Source organism: Hipposideros armiger, unplaced genomic scaffold (assembly GCF_001890085.2).
Source record: "Hipposideros armiger isolate ML-2016 unplaced genomic scaffold, ASM189008v1 scaffold_1237, whole genome shotgun sequence".
Classification (NCBI taxonomy): domain Eukaryota; kingdom Metazoa; phylum Chordata; class Mammalia; order Chiroptera; family Hipposideridae; genus Hipposideros; species Hipposideros armiger.
In genome coordinates, this window is record NW_017732587.1 from 219,955 (window position 1) to 237,782 (window position 17,828).

General features: G+C 35.3%; 2 protein-coding genes across 2 annotated transcripts in view; one reads left to right on the forward strand and one right to left on the reverse strand.

Annotated features, from left to right (window-relative positions):
* CTSO (cathepsin O) overlaps positions 1-11,186 on the forward strand; it is a 21,209-nt gene extending 10,023 nt beyond the window's left edge. The window contains exons 6-8 of the mRNA XM_019633072.1: positions 4,441-4,604; positions 5,172-5,264; positions 6,761-11,186. Of these exons, the coding sequence (XP_019488617.1) occupies positions 4,441-4,604; positions 5,172-5,264; positions 6,761-6,795 (292 nt within the window). The 3' untranslated portion in view covers positions 6,796-11,186. The remainder of the gene's footprint in view (positions 1-4,440; positions 4,605-5,171; positions 5,265-6,760) is intronic.
* TDO2 (tryptophan 2,3-dioxygenase) overlaps positions 10,684-17,828 on the reverse strand; it is a 17,752-nt gene continuing 10,607 nt past the window's right edge. The window contains exons 8-12 of the mRNA XM_019633070.1: positions 16,437-16,548; positions 15,197-15,254; positions 13,893-13,972; positions 13,078-13,168; positions 10,684-11,382 (exon numbers count right to left, since the gene is read on the reverse strand). Coding sequence (XP_019488615.1) covers positions 11,229-11,382; positions 13,078-13,168; positions 13,893-13,972; positions 15,197-15,254; positions 16,437-16,548 — 495 coding nt within the window. The 3' untranslated portion in view covers positions 10,684-11,228. The remainder of the gene's footprint in view (positions 11,383-13,077; positions 13,169-13,892; positions 13,973-15,196; positions 15,255-16,436; positions 16,549-17,828) is intronic.

The window sequence follows — 17,828 nt, forward strand, 5'->3', positions numbered from 1 at the left end:
GAACGACCCTTTCACAGGGGTCGCCTAAGACCATCGGAAAACAAAAAGATATTTACATTACGATTCATAACAGTAGCAAAATTACAGTGATAGAGGAGCAACGAAAATAATTGTATGGTTGGGGGTCACCACAACATGAGGAACTGCATTAAGGGGTCGCGGCACTAGGAAGGTTGAGAACCGCTGCTCTAGAAGCTCTTAGTTCCTTGAGATATAAGTGAAGCGTGTGCACATGAAGGAACTAGATTTCCAAAATGTCACAAGAAAGGGACTCAGGGAATCCCTTGTCATGCATAGCAAATTGAACACAGTAGGAAGAAACAAAATAATAGACATTTGTCTGAATTGGAGAATGAGAGAGAGAGAAAATGCAGGAGTCACTGGCATTGGGCCTGAAGGGATTTATCCAACCCTTGGATTAAAAAGTCAGCGGTCCCTGGGCCGGCTGAGTGGCTCAGTTGGTTAAGAGCTCGCTCAAGAGTTTGAGCTCTGAGCAACAGCGGTTCGAGTCAGCCCGAGCTGAGCAGTCGCTGAGCTGCCAACAGGTGGCAGGATGGCTCAGCTAGAAAAAAAAAAAATGTAAAAAGGCAGCGGTCCCTATAAAAATCTCTACGTTTAAACTGAACATTAAACTCTCTGATAATATAATGTTAACAAGAAGACCTTTCTTTGATTTAGTATTTCATTCATTAATTGATTCATTCATTCAGATATTTGCTGAACACTGTTTTAGGTTCTGGGCATTCATCAGTGAACAAAACAGAAAAAAAAACCTTTCCTCAGGACTATATTTTAGTGATAGAGATAAAGATAGGCAACAAGCAAAACAAATGCAAATATGCATGGTATGTTAGATATAATAATTACTAAAGAGGACAAAATAAAACCATGGGAGGAAGACAAAACATCAGGGTAAAGGGAGGGGAGTATAAAGTCTTAGAAACAATGACTAGGTTGGGGCTCCCTGAGAAGATGACATGCGAGTAAACACCTGAAGAAGCCTGAGAACTTAACCATGCAGATAGCTGAGGAAATACTATTCCAAGCAGAAGGAACTGTAAGTGCAAAGGCCCTGAGACAGACACATGTCTGGCACATTTAAAGAACAACGAGGAAGCTAATGTGACTATAGTGGAGAGAAGATGGAGTAGACTAATGAGAGATGAGGGAAGACAGCTTATTAGGTAATAAACTTAGAACCTTAGAGTGCGGAAGAATGGTCTTAGACATGCGAGGTAATAAAATGATACCCCTCACAGGGAATAAAGCCCCACAGGGTATATTGAGGACTTTTATATAGGAGAGAGGAACACGAGAGTCAGGGATAACTCCAAGCTTTTTAGCCTGATTGACTAAAAGAATGGAATTACCATTCATTGAGACATGAGAATCTAAAGACCAGATGTAGCAGGGAATATCAATTCATTTGGGATATGTAGGAAGCGAGTGGGAAGCACTGGTAAGGGACTAGGGGAATGAGACAAAACAGAGAAAACACGGGTTTCCTTATTAAATTAGTTCTGAGGGTAAGCTGGAACTCTCGGGGCCAAGGTAAAATTTGTATTACAGAGTTAACGACCCAAGCTGATTTTAATCAGCCCCCATGATTCATTCGTTCAGGATGCAGCTGAGGTAGAAGAGGGAGTGGGCTTAACTGCCTGGCTCTCCGAGAGAGAAGGGCCTCAGGCAAAGCGCTTCAGGGGTCTCCCGGTTGGAAGCCTGGCTGATTGCAGTCAGTGATAAGGGCCAGAGGATGTGGGAGGTTCTTCCTCAGCATCTGCCATAACTAGGCATTGGTCCAGGCCCCTGGCACCTCTGTCTTAGGTGCCTGAGACTAGGGAGGGTCACACAGCTGGTAAAGCCACATTAGAACCCCTATCTGTCCAACCCTGAAGCTCATACTTTTCCCTCGACTTCTATTTTTAAGGTCATGAGCTCTTAGATTTTTAGTATTCTCCAACAACATCAGCCCAGGGCACAGCTAACCACCAAAAACTCCGGAAAATCTTGTACAGAACTTCAAAAGACCTAAAACACCCATCGAGTCATAATCTATTCTTAAAGTAAAAGGACCGTTCATACCCAGGCTTCTTCATGTAATGTTTTGCTTATCAGAAAAGACATGTCAGAACTCAAATTAGGATATGAGCGTGATTATTTAAATAAACAAAAAGGGAAGGAACCTACTACATGTAACCATGGGCCGAAAAACTGGAACACAATGTAACACACTGAATTTTAGGAAAGATGAGATGGAAATCTACAATACATACTCATCAAGGGTCTGTAACAGATAAGACTTAACCTTCATCACCAAATCTTGATGACAATAAAATTTGGGAGAATTCTTTAAAGACTAGGATTTGTATCTTATCTGTTAAATGAATAGTAGGACCGTGGAACAGGGCTTAATAATAGATCAACAATGTACGTTTTGATAGTAGTTCTATATTGGGGTAATAATGGAAACGAAGATGCTGTTTGGAATATATTTTAACTTATTTAAAAGCCAACACCTTTCTAAAACACAAGTGAAAACAATGTTATTAGCCCTGGCGCTAAATGGACTAGTTGCTTGCCTATGGCATGTCCTCCTATTTCATAGTTTCCAATATCTTTGATATCTTTTCTTTAGCCCCGCCTCAAAGCATGGATTATTACCAAATTGTTTCTTTGATCCTACAGTATTAATTACCCTTTGTGCTCTAAAAAATATTTCTCCTCCTTGATCTTTCTCTTTCTTTCATGATTTCCCTATGACTGGATGTTTGATGTCATGTATTTACAGTACATCTTTGTTATCTTTAAAAGGTGGAGACAGCTGTGTTCTGATTAATACAGAGATGACCATATTTGTCACATTTGGATTACAAAATACTTTTTAATTGAATACAGTAAAATATGTATTGTACACTAAAACCTAGGCTGAGCAAAATTAGTTTATTAGATAACGTAGAAATGAGGGAAGGAAACAATGTTTATTATAAGCAAAGAGGATAATTTATGTGTTAGGCATGCTTCAAAATTTTTACCTATAAATTTTATTCTTATATTGATTCTGCAAGGTAGGTAGAATGACCAGCTACAGCTGGAATTTAAACCCTGGTATGTGGAACTTCAAAGCCTACACCCTAGGAATTATATAAATTTTTAAGAATTGATATAAATTTACCTGTCTCGGTAATTTTAATGAATACCAATTAGTATCACAGTAGCAAAAATTAGAAATGACTGCTTATAGATCCCCCAAAAGCAAATCTTCAAGTTAAAAAGTAACATGAATAAATATGTAAAATAAATGTGTAGTTTCTATGTCAGTAAATTTCACTGTTAGTTACTCAGTTTTTTCCTCATCTGTGGAGAAAATATGCCCTTGATAGAAACTGATCTCCAGCTGATGAGGGATACTCTTTCAAACCACTAATCCACCTACGTCTTACTTCAACAATAAACTACCCAATGCTGTATCTTCATGGCCTGAAATACCAGTAACTTGGTTTCAGGGTTCTTCACCCACAAAGATTACCTTTCAAAATGTAAATAATAGTTTACTCACATACGTCCAAAATCAAAGAAGCCAAATGTTGTATAACGTAAAACTTTTTCAATAGATGTTCATGTGTGAAAGCAATAACTGTGTCTTTTGAAGTCTTCACAATATAGTACCAGTTCTCCTGGCATCTTAACATTTGTTCTATCATATAATTATATTTGTCACTTTTGGGTAATTTTTCCCTATAATTTCTATATTTGACATTCACTAACGTAAGTTGATCCGTCTCTTGATTCTCACCTGGTGTGGCAGAGACATCTCCATGCCACCAGCCTTCCCACTTTCTTTATTAAAAGAATCCCCACATTATAGCTGGATACTTTGCCAGCCAGCTGCAAAACTCCGTTCCCTGTCTTCCTTGAATCTAGATTCAGGCATATGACTGAATTCTAGTCAATGAGACCCATGCATGCAGGTATATACACAATGTGTGTGTTACTTCTGGGAAGTCGCAACAGGAGACTTCTCTCTCCTTCTGCTTCCTGCTGTCTGGAATATTTGTTAAAAGGCTGGAGCTCTAGCAGCTATCTTGGACCATTAATTGACCTTTCCTCAAGACTATTTTAGTTATAGCGATAGGCAACAAACAAATGGAAATATGTATGGTATGTTAGATACAATCATTTTTAAAGAGGACAAAATAAAATCGTGGAAGGAAGACGAAACATTAGGGTAAAAGGAAGGGAGTATAAAGTCTTAGAAAGGGAGGCCCACTGCAGTTCTGGACTGCCAATCTCCCAGATTTCTTTCAGCCTCTATTGTTTAGGTCTTCTGTAATGGCAGCCACACCTACTCCTAACTATACAAAGATTAAAGAGGTCATTTTTATAAAATATTCTTACCTTAACAAACTAAACTCCTTAACCAAATGTTTCCTCTTTTGGTAGTGACCAAGAAGACGAAATGGCAAAAGCACTTTTTACCTTTGGCCCTTTGGTAGGGATAGTAGATGCAGTGAGTTGGCAAGATTACCTGGGAGGCATCATACAGCATCATTGCTCTAGCGGAGAAGCAAATCATGCAATTATCATAACTGGGTTTGATAAAACAGGTAAGTGTGATAAGACTTGATTACTTTCCAGCTTAAACTCTGAATGACCAGTGATCTCCATCCTTTGAAATGCTGAAATTTGGTCCTTCTATGTCTGAGACCTCCTAAGACCTTTACAACCTTTCAGTAGACTTCCAGATATAAGTAACCCACCATGTTTTCCCTATCAATTTTGGTGGATACCTTGTTAAAATTATGACAATTCTTAATTTAAATAATGTACATTTTCCACCGGGAAGTTTAAGATAATTGTTGGGAAAATAGAAGTGCTTATTATTTTATCATACACATCTAAAAATTATTTTCTTTCCCTGTTCCTAATTCCCTGGAAATGGGTGTTTCATTTCATGTTATGCAGGACCCGTATTAAGTGAAATGAATTCAAAACATATTTTCCATTCACTAAGTACAGCTCAAGTTTACTTAACTAGTTTAAGTGAGCATTCCATTATAGTTTTAATCATTTTCTCAGAGCTACTACAGTATTCAGGAAATAAATTTTAAATAAACACACATTCATGACAAATATGAGTTTTTCAGGGTCTGTTACCATTTTATGTTTTATAGGAAGTACTCCATATTGGATTGTGCGGAACTCTTGGGGAAGTTCGTGGGGAGTAGATGGCTATGCCTATGTTAAAATGGGAGGTAATATTTGTGGTGAGTTATGAATTTATGTTTAAAACTTCAGGCTGAATGTCAAGGGGTATGCTTTACATATATTAAAATTATAAACCTGTTCAGTCCATAGTATGCTTCCAATGTACTCAAATCACTTTTATAGTAATAATTTTCATCCTTCAACCAATTGATAAAATAGTGTTTTAAAAAGAGACACTATTGCACATGTTCACACTTTAAAAAGGAAGAAACACTATAGTAAAAACAAATATAATAAACAAAACATTATAAGATAAACTAATAATTTACCAAAGTTAACTACTTCAAAAACCAGATAAACACTAAATTTAGGAGGCTGAAATTCTCGAAAAACACCTCCTAGCTCCAGATTTACTTTTTATAACTGCATGAATTTTCCTTAATTTTTGTATTATAATACCTGCTCAAGGTTTATCAAGAATCACTTTTTCTTTGGATCAAAATATATAAAAACGTATTAAAAGTGAATTGAGATTGTTTCTTATTTAATATGTCCCTTGTTACCTGCAAAATTCTTATATAACACTCATGACACTCAACTGAGAGGCAAATGACAAACATGTTCTTTAATAGAAAAAAATGGTTTTGTTAATTAACCACAAACCAAATTGAAATAGCTAGTTAAATACAATAAAACCTTGGATTGCGAGTAACTTGGTTTGCGAGTGTTCTGCAAGATGAGCAAACATTTCTAATACATTTCAATGTGGTAAATGAGTGATGTCTTGCAATATGAGTAGTTTGTTTCCAGAAAGAATTATGCTTGCAAACCAACATATTACTATATTTTAAACTGTATTTTAAAATTTATATCCAAACCTATAAAAATTTGTGTGTGTGTGTGTGTGTGTGTGTGTGTTTCCCAATTTTATTTAACTTTAATTAATCTCAAACCTGAAGCCATATAATATAACTTTCTGTTAAGCACAACTTTGTTATTCAATAAGACTATTTTTTTACTAAACATAACAACTATTGTATCACATTAGTGGATGCGTTGGGCATACAGTTGTTTCTAGTATATCAATAATTTTCTTTTTGTTTTTTTTTTCTTTTTTTGTCACCGCCCCACTCCTCACCCCTCGATATCATACATATCTATTACAATTCCATTGACTCCACTCCCACACTATACTCCACATCCCGTGACTATATATATATTCAATTATTGAACTTTCAAATGGTATTTAAAATAATTCTATCAATTATTTTATCACCTCTAAGCAATGCATATGAGCACAATAAGGATTTCCAATACATTCACTTAATAAGTTCATAAGTCATTGGAGTTTGTTGTAATTTCTTGAAACAAAAATATTAGTTATCTCTTCTAATATCTGCTTTTGGAGTCTCCGTGTTTATACTGACAGCTATAACTGTTAAATTATTTTTAGTAGATGCTAACTTCTGAACCCAACTGAAAATTATTTTAATTTGCTATTTAAAAGGCATATAAATAGGAAATAGACTCGTACTAATAATTTCTTTTTTCTTAGGTATTGCAGATTTTGTTTCTGCCGTATTTGTGTGATATATTGATGAGGTGAAGAGACAACTACAAAAATGAAGGTTCATAATGAAATGTAGCAAGGTACTTCATTGTCAGCATTACTCACCTACAAAAGGTTCTAAGGCCTAATAAGTTGTAGAATGTTCCCTTGTCATAGAGAGCTGGACAGCCACATCAGTTGGAAGAACACCAGCACCATGCCCTGGGAGGAAATCTGTGGAATAGTTTCCTACCCTGGGATGAAGATCAGGTTAGGAGATATTTGTAGGTCTCTTCAATTTGAAGAGGCTATTATCTGACCTTGTTTGATTATTGTTTTTGTGTGGTTTTTATTTGTTTCTTTTTAATGTCATACTTCAGGTAGGATTAAAGAGGCGCTAAGAATCTCTTTCCCTTTGTGGGATATAATCACCTTTTAGCTTACCCAAATGTACAAGAATAGCCCATCTAAAATGATGTGTGCCTCTCACAATTACATTCACAGCCCCCTGAGGTGGAATTTCATAAGGATTTTGGAATACCAATAGCTTTACCTCAACAAATGGTGCTTACCTCTTGAACAGTAGAGAGATTATGTAGTAGCAAGCAAAAGGACAAAATCACTTTTTTAAGAGCTTGAAATTAAATGGCCAGTATGGCAACTGTGTGATAACAAAAACTCAAGTAGTGTTGCCTGAGAGACATATTATTATTGGGAAATTTTCATTGTCAGTAGGATTCCAATAGACTTTATTTCTTACTTTGTCCTCCCTATATTGAGGGAAAATGTATTTTGCAGCATTGTCCCAGTCTCTTTCTTACTCTTTACTGTGACACTCCTAAATTTTTCTGGTAGTTTGACTTCCCTGGCTAAGCAGCCTCAATATTTACTTTTCATTTCTATTGTATAACCATTGATTTTGCTCTGTGTAAGCTATCAGCATCAAGCTTTCATCTTTCACTTCCATCCATCATTTGTGGGCACTACCCGTTTCAAAGTCCAATTTCTTTAATCTCGGGTATCAGCCAGAATGTGAGTTTCCCAACAGCCTCTCTATTTTCCCAGTTTTCTGTTTATGTTTCCCAGACTCCCATTCTGTTTTTTTCTGTATCCATTTGGCTTCCACCTGGTTCCTCGCTCTTGATCCCATGTTCCCTCTTGCCTAAGTCATTATGTGTGGCTGTGTAAGAAACTCAGAGCATAAGAGCTCACCTTCTCATTGAATGTAAATACATCCACGTTAAATGAGTTAATATAAGAGAATTATATGAACTACTATATATGTAAGTAATTTCTTCTCTAAAATTCATGGTGGCTTTCGAATGTAAAATAACAAACATTTTAAATGTAGCAGCAACCACTAAAAAAAATTGAACACATCCTATTTGTCCTCTCCCTTTGGCCTTTATTTATTCATCCCCTTTATTAGAAAAAAGAAAATAAAAAATGAAACGTTGTATTTCTTTTTCTTACACCAACCAGAACCAATCTCCAAAGAATATGTGTTGACTCAGATTGACAAATGTTCCAGGAAGACCTACATTGATATTTTAATTAATATTCTAATTATCTAAGTATGCCAAAATGGAAATCTGTTTGTGTTTGATTACTGATTTCTATATAATGTAAATGCTTTTCTGATACTCTTTTTCAAATGTTAAAGAATTTTTAAAATTACAACATGATTAATACCTCTCAGCTGCTCTGGATTTTGATGACATTTGTAATAAAACAACCTATATTTGACTTTTAGTTAAGAAAACTCTGTCCGTAAGTGTATGGCTTATATTTTGTGAACACCGTGTTAACATGCTTTACATTCACACAAGAGTTTGCTCGCTTCCAAATCCATATATTTAATTTTTGGTTTTCTCCATAGACACCTTAACCTCAATGTCTCCAAAACACCATGCATCATCTTTCCAATTCCCCTCAAAAACACACAAAAAAAACCTGCATCTTCTAGAGTCTACTGTTAACAGCATCAGCATTATATAATCAACCAATCAGTAAAATTGTAGATATTTAATCAGGTCAACTGTATTTTACTAACCAATTACCTAGTCACCTGCCTCTCCATTTCTGCAGGCCCTTCCCACATGCATGTTTCTTTAGTATCTAGCTCCACTATTCAGTCCACCCAATAAAACCCATGTTTCTTAATCCAGGGGTTCTCAAAGAATGACCCCAGACCAGAAGCTACCTGAGGATTTGTAAAACACTTTGTTTTAATAAACCCTCCAGGTGATTCTGATGGATGTCATTATAATCCTACTATTCCTCCATTTTAAGTCATTGAGGGACCCCCGATGCCTAAAAGATGACATGCCAACTCTTTTAAATGAGTTCCCACAGAGAAGCCCTTTTCTACCTTCTCAGCTCAATCTCTGCTGCTCTACACATACATGTGCTGTGCTCCAGCCATCACAAACTACTTGAAGTTCACCCAGTAAGGCTAAGACAAAAGCAACGAAATCTTCACATAATAATTAGGAGTCATAATGAAAATCATCAAGGTTCCTGGGTGTGATTTTATAAAGACCTCAAAGTGCATACTAAATTAGGCAACCTTATAGTGACTTTGTGATCCATTTAAGAGTTATTATTTAGAGTATCATCAGCACTACAAGCAAGTTTGAATTGGGGCAAGGGTAGATGCTGGCATTATCAATTGTTTTGACATGTACTGTGAGAGTTACTGATACATCCTTTGAAAAAAATGCTTACAACTAGGTAGCTTTGTAACACCAAGAAATATAGATTAAAAGAACTGAATCAAATCATTTAGTCTGTTAAAGGAATAAACTTTGACAGATAGCATTTATTCCAAGATTCCAAGGCATCTTGGTGGCAGAACATCTTTTAACATACGTTTTCATTATTTTATGAGAAAAGCAAAGATTATGAGATAAATATTTTATTCCCATTATATAGATAGGAAACTGGGGCTTAAATTGCTGTTTGTACCAAAGTAAATAGTTAATAAGTCAGCCAGACTGTGCTGATTTCAGAGCTAGTGCTTTTAGCCACCATGCTCCATGTCTCTGTATTCTCCCAGCTTCACGAGCACCAGGTACTGTGTACATGTGCACACACACACGCAAACACACAAAAGCCATGTAGGCAAAAGCAATTCTGTGTGATTTACAGACAAACTGGACAATATGATCTTTATAAGAAAAAACTTGTAATTGAGGCCAAATAGTTCATTTCCATTAAGAACTTGCTGCTTGCTCTAGATCTCTAGGTCAAAGTTGATGTACATACATTTTAAATTCCTTGGATAATATTTTGTACTCCTCTCGTAGCACAAATTTAACTATTGGCAATATCCGGGCCAAGCTAGAAAAAGAATAAAACTCACGTCTGAGCTGAACTCTTAGTCTGATAGTTCTTACTAGAAATGAACTGGGTCATTGTGTAGTCTGTTTACTTCTCCTTTCCTCTGGAAGGAACATTCTCCACTTGAGGGAACTATTTACTCATTCCTACCTCAACCCTGCTGTGTATGAGAGCTGACTCTATCTCCCGGCCCACAAGCATTGGAGCTGGGACGAGTGCCTTTGCCCTCTGAGTCCAGAGGTGCTAAACACTGGGACCTAGCCTGCAGGAGGAGTGGGTCTCCATCAGGGAAGAATAAAGCCAACACCTACAGAGAAGAGGTGAGACACACAGAATCCTCAAAGTGGGCCAGGAACATAATACTCCAGGAACTGGACCCATCCCCGTGTCCCTAAGAGTTCCCCAGGTTCCTCCGCAGTTCTTCAAATGAGTGGAGTAATTGTCCAGTAAATCCTCTTTAAGCAAGCTTCACATAGATTTCTGTCATTAGTCACCAAAAGTCCTAACAAATGCATGCCATGTTACCACAACAATATATTGCAGAAAGACAAATGTTTATTACTTAAAAAAAAATTGGATTGAGTAAATCTTTGTACAGAATGACACATTTTTATTGCATAAAATATTTTAAATAGCTGAAGTTTACAAGTGTATAAAGTATGAAACAATGAAATAATGTTTATGTTAAATGTTTACATGAAGGTAAGTATCAGGGAACATTAATTTTCTTTATAGCAAAACACCCTATGTACAATATTACAGTTTAACTGAATTTTCTTTTTTTTTTTTCCTTTTTTTTTAGCTGAGCCAGTCTGCCACCTGTTGGCAGCTCAGCGGCAGCTCAGCTAGAGGGCCGGGACTTGATCCTGCAATCCTGTTGGCTCAGAGCTGAGCCACTCGGCCGGCCCTCCTGAATTAATTTTTAAATGTTTCAATATCATCACAAAAATGCTTAATCTTATATCATCACAATAAATGAAGTAAAATTATGTCCAGGATTGAATCAGAGCCCTGTAGCGCTTAACTATGTATATACATATATTACATTAGGACCTCTTTGTGTATTTATGAAAATCCATAGGGAAAAAAACGCAGAGAAATCAGTGGTCTTCACAGATTTTTGAAGATGATTTTAATCTGATTCTTCACTGCTGAAGTAAGAGCTGTCACAGTATTCAGCCGTGTAAAGGAATTTATGGATAATTGGGTTCATCTTTGGTATCCAGTGTCGGGGAACCAGGTATGTCGAAAGATTAAATAAATCTACAAATACCTTGTACCTGTCACTGGAAAAACACACATATACAGATGTTTTAGATTTATTGACATGAAAGATTTAAAAATTTTCTATGAAATTTTATTTCTCAGGTAATGATATTTTGCCATAAATAATTAGTATTTAACATTAGACATTGCATGTTGTGATATATATTTTAGTAAGTAGTATTAATATTGACATTGCCTCATTTTTATTCTGTATCCCAAGTTCATGCCTAAATAACAGTATTATTAACAGTGTTTCATTGATTCTGTCCAGGCTGCTTCACATTCAAAACTAGAATCTTATTGTCATGCTACCTTCATAAAGATAAGGAAGGGTATGTTTTTGTTTCTGAATTTTAAAGGACAGTATGCAAAAGAATAAATTTAAAGCATGCAGAGTTTTTAGTTGTTCGTTAGAAAATATTTCCCACTTGCAAATAGCTGCCAGGTAACTGACATGAATGGATTAATAAATCGAAATGCCATCTTAGATTCATAATAAATGCCTGTAAGAGTGGTTTTAACACTTAAAGTTGCTTTTGTGTTTGTCAGCTATCTTAACTGTTGCAGTTTTATAGCAGAAGAGTATTTGCCTTTGAAGTCAAATTTGGGTTCAAATCCTGTTCTGTCATTTGCAACTCGTGTGATCTTGGATTAGTCGTCTAAACCTCAGTGTCTTCGTTTCTAACTCTGTAAAGTAAAAACTACAATCCATTCCTCTGTCCAGGCCTTTGTGAAGATTTGATGAGATAATGACACACTAGAAATGCTATTAGTGTGAATTATTCCCACCACCCGTTGATGTGTGTGCTTATTTGGTACAATCATTTACTCTTTCATGCTTAACAGAATTTATTCCCGGGAAAAAGAAAATATGTAATGATTCTGAAAATCCAAACCAATGAATTTTCTAAATCGTTCAATCTAGGGTTTCTTCCCAGGGAAAGTAAAAATATAAAAATGATAAAAAACTGAATCTGTGCACTTTATAATTTAATGAATCTGGTGGTAAGAGTAGGGATGGAAATGTACTGTGAAGAATTTCGGAGACTAAATGTGAATATCTAGCATATTTTGAGCTGATTCACCTTTCCCAAGAGGCCTTGTAAGTTTCCCAGTTTTCAGATGTATCTCTCTATATATTCATCTACCTGTATGTAATGCTGTGAATATTAAATAAGAACACAAATGTCCTAGAAATCTCTCTACCATGTTTTAAGTGCTCAATAAATGATGACATTTTTCTCGTAAAAATATGAAGAGGGCTCTCCTGGAGTAGATGGAACTAGTTTTTATACTACAAAATAGAGTCATATCAGGAAACGAGAAACCATTTTTTTATCTGTGTCATCTCGCCAAGAGGACATTAGTGGACTTTATGATGACTGTTTTGGTCTAGTCCAAACTTGAGTCAGAATCAGTTGAATTTTTGCTACCTAGAATAACTCCTTCATGTCTTCACATGTCATGCAGCCATTGGTACCATGCCCCTTTCACCATAGGATCAAAATGATGAATTTCCAGAACAAGGGATTTTTACAATGACTTCCAAATGTTCTAATAGGAATATCTTAATCTAACTACAAATGTGTTGTCAGCAGTCAGATGGGAGCAAATAGTAATGACTTTTCCTAGATAATGCACGTGCTCGTATATACGGAGAAATAAAGACTTGCTGACTTCCACCAGGATAAGAAGGTGACTTCCCCCCATCTTACCTCACTGTTGAGCGCAGGTACTGGTAGCCTGAGGACCCACCGGTGCCAGCTTTGCTGCCAAGCATCCTGTGCACCAGGCACACGTGGTTATCTAAGCAAACACACAGATTAACTCCATAGATATTTTTCTGCCATTAGTTTCACAATGTTCTAAAAACAAGGGGTTGGTAATGATTATTGCTTCTGAGAAAAGGCTCACATCTTATCACTTAGCCATATGGAAGGTTCACGTGTGACAGCCACATGAGACCAGCAGGTTGCCTGGCATCCCACTCGGTTCAGGCTATGTACATGTGATTCCATCCATATTTACATTTGGCCTCCAAACACCAGAGGGTGAGCAGGGCTACATTACGACTTTCATGAGCTCTGGTCATTTTGCCTTAATGGGTCTTTTCCTCCATTTAAATATATATATATATATATATATATATATATATATATATATATTTTTTTTTTTAAATTATATTTTAAAATTGTATTGGCATAAAGATGAATAAATTACTATTATATCTTAACATATTTCCTTTGACCTAAAATTTATATTTTCCTTCTGATTATCAACTAAAACATTTTAATGGGCCCCCAAAGTTACTGTGGGTTCTAGGCACTGTGTCTGTTGTATATACTGGATAAATAGACCCTGGGAGAGAGTAATTGTCAAGCTGATTTTTCTTTCTTTAAAAGCAACTTACACACAAAAGAGGGAAGAAAAGAGAGAGCAGGAATGCGGGCAGACAGAAGGATAAAAGGATAAAGGAACAGGATGTGGGGTGAAGAATTATGGAGGTCAAGGTGAGGAGTAGGTAACTTACATCTCCATTTGGTCATGAGTGTGTCTATGTTCATAAGAGAAGTTAGCAACTGGAAAGGAACCTGGAATCTGGGTTCTTCCCTAAAGGAGAAGTAAGAGTAAGGAATCTGTTCAAGCAACCGCAGTGTTAGGAAGAGCATGAGTTCTAGCATCTGTTGGCCTGGAAACAATTGCTAACTTCGCCTCTTAGGAGCAGTGACATCTTTGAATTATTCTCTCAGTCTTAGTTTCTTTGACTCAGAAATGAAGATACTACCACTCAATTTGCAGCATTGAGGAGTCTAGAATATTCCATGCAATATACATGAAGTAACCAGCCAGAATCACACCTAACATTGACTCTCATTAAAAGGCAGACATATACACAAATCTCAGATTTCCCAGCTAATATTAGTCAAAACCTTCTTCCAAGCAGATATTAAAACAGAAAATCAAAGACTGTTTTTTGTTGCTTCTCTTTCTCTCTCTCTCTCTATATATATATATAGATAGATAGATAGATAGATAGATAGATAGATAGATACATATGTATGTATGCATGTATGTATGTATATCCTTTCTTCATCTAATCCTTCAACTCTCAGTACCTTTTCTGCTTAGGATACATAAGCTCGAGTGGCATGCATTTAGTAAGAGTTTAGGACAAGAAAAGATTTTGTTTATCTTGCCATTCTAAAGACACAGATTTGAAAAGATTAAAAATTACAAGTAACTAGGATATCCATTAAACGGGTATTTTTGCTAGTGTGTTTATCCATTGTTCTGACTCATTTAGTTCATGAAACATGATAAGTGAAACCTCCATACATAAGAAGCAGGAGAACATGGATACTTAATGGACACCTCAATGAATTAAACAGTGAAGACAATTTTACTTGAAATTGCTGAATAAGTAGAACAACAGTTTATAAGGTGTTTTCACTTTATCCATTCTTTTTTCATTTATAAAACAGGAATAACTCTGCAACATTGTTTAATGACAGAACACATTTCATTACTGAATTTCTGATGCAGATTAAACTTTGGCTCTTTAGGACACTTAATGTCACATAATAGAATTTAATGAAAAGAATATTTGATTTGTTTGGTTTTTTTTCTAACCAACTACAGAGATAAGGTTATACTCTTACTATTTAAAAGAAAGAAAATTTCATGAAACCTTACAATTAGTTATTTTCTAAGATTTCCCCCAAAACTAAATAATTTATTAAAACTTTGATTGCAATTTATAAGTTTTATACTTGGTATATTATCTATATCCAATCCTCAGTTTTAACTCTGCTTCTTCTCTTAATTTGTTTTTACCTGTAAAAATATATCATCAAGGCCCCCTGAAGTGCTTTGTATGACAGTCGTCTTTCACCTGCAAGATACATAGCAAGTTTTAATTTAATAGGTCATTTAGGGAAGACACATTAATTTGGCACCATCACCTTAAATAATTAAGTGTTATATGTTTTTAGAAAACAATGTAAGTTTAGTTTAACATTTTTATACCTTAGCTTGAAATTGGAAAACTATCATATAAAACATTAGTATTGGATTTTAAATGGCAAACTAAAATATGTATGTATTTAAAATTCTCAAACCCTTTAAATATAATATTAGGAAAACTGATATAGGAAATACTTAACTTTCATGATAGGATGTATTTTTCAAGTAAAATGGTATGATGACTTACTTTTTAAAAAGTTAAACAAGACTCATTCCAAGTTTCATTTGAAAGTACTTTCGCTAATTCACTTAAAATTATTTAAATTACTTAAAATCACTTGGCTTAAAGGGGCAAAACATTATATAAAATCTCATACATATGCTCTAACAAAAGGCTTTGTTCCATCTGTAGGAAAACAAGATTTTGCTATTCTTTATTGAGGTTTTATAAAAATCTAAGTATAACAACCTTTAAGCTTATAGAAATTTATACTAACTTCATATACAGCTAGGCCTTATATTTGTATTATAAAAATCAATTTTCACTTCTATTCTGCTTATTTACAAGATTTATAGGTACTTTATAATAAAAGTTCCAAAGAAAAACATGAGTTTCAAACAGATAAAAGAAAAGAGTTAAATAATAAAGGTGTTGATTGTACTGTTCGATTAATTTCAGAAAATAACAGCTCGATATTAATTATGGCAGAGATCTAAATGTGTGCCTTTCCTGTTCTGCTTGGGAAGCTCATGTCCTTGGGCAAGCCACCCTCACCCTTACAATGCAGTTATCCCTTCCCTCTCCTATTGCCACTGTAGCGTTTATAATTAACACAATTGTCTTCATTGCTGTTCCTATTAGTCTGTGAACTATTTGGGAAGCCACATTCCATGTATCTTGGTATCCCTCACATCTCACACATTCTGAAATTTTCTAGCAACTTCTTGGAGATAAGCTAGGCATTTAAACCTGTGAATGTAGGGTTATCATAATAACATTAACCCAATTCTTGTTTCTATGAGTGGAATATCAATTTTTATTTTAGGTTTGATCTTTTGACTTCACAGTAGTACTCGGCAGGGAAATGATCCTCAGAATAAAATGACCTACCTTTATAAAGGAGATGCTCATGACGCTTCTCATCAAATAAGGAGAGTAACAAATCTTTTTGTTTCTGAAATTCAGCCATTTGTTCCTCTTTGTACTCTGACTCTTCCTTAGCCTTTGGAGAAAATACTGCATTAATATTCCCATGAGAGAGAATAGATTCTCATTTTAGAAAACACTGCTTTTGATACGAAGAGTTACAAGGTGCAGAAAGGGTGTACTTGGAATATATTACAACATGGAAATTATGGCTTATGAGAAGGCATCTTCCTTACACTCTATCCTTTTATTTCATTTTAAGTGATATGTTAATCTAAAATATTCTCTTCATAAATATCATGAGAAATTGACTCAGGTGGGCATAACTGGATATAAATGATCAACAATGATCTACTTTTTGATAGAAACTATATAACACAGGAATTAAAGTAATTCCACTTAGGAAAAGTTAAGAAGTCCTGGTCAGGAAAAATATTAACTCTATTGGAGTTCTATATTCAGTATTGTGTTCTGTAAATATAATTTCTTACATATATTTCACCCTTATATTTTTATTCATTTGATATCTATTGATTCATTTAAAGAAGTTCTTATTGTTCTTCTTATTGCTCTATTTACAACTCAATTAATTAAGCTGGAACAAAATTAGTTAATCCAATTATCTTCAATTCCTCAAAAGAACCACATTGTGTGGTAAGAACTTGTATCCTGGGCTGGTCCAGTGGCTCAGTTGGTTAAGAGCTCGCTCAAGAGTGTGAGCTCTGAGCAACAGCGGTTTGAGGCCTGGCCCGAGCTGAGCTGCCAACAGGTAGCAGGATGGCTCAGTTAAAAAAAAAAAAAAAAGAAAAAAAACAACTTGTATGCATATTACTGCCAATTAATTATTCATTTCTTCAGCAAATGTCATGCTAAAATGATAGAGGTAAAATTGTGAGCAAAAATTATTCAGTGAGAAGAAGACATTAAACAAATAACCACCTGAGCATTAATTGCAACCACTACATACCATACAATGGTATACAAGAGCAGTTTAGTGCCATAATAACTTATAGTAGTAAGTAGATCAAGAAAGACCTTCCTGAAGAACTTTTCCTTGGGTCAAGACCTGAAGAATGAAAAGGAATTACCTAGAGAAGAACATTGCAAGCCTAGAGAATACCCATCAAAAGACTCTGTGGCTGTAAATTCAAAGAACTAAATTTAGCTTAAAAAAAATTCAGTGCGGTTCAACCACAAGAGATTATGAAATGCCTTGAAGATTATGTTAAAGATTTTCACTGTTACCCTGAAAACAATGGGGAGACATCAAAGGGTTTTATGGAAAAGCAAAATGTGGTCAGATTTACATTTTGAAAAGATTGCTCAAACTACAGTGAGGAGAATAAATAGGAATGA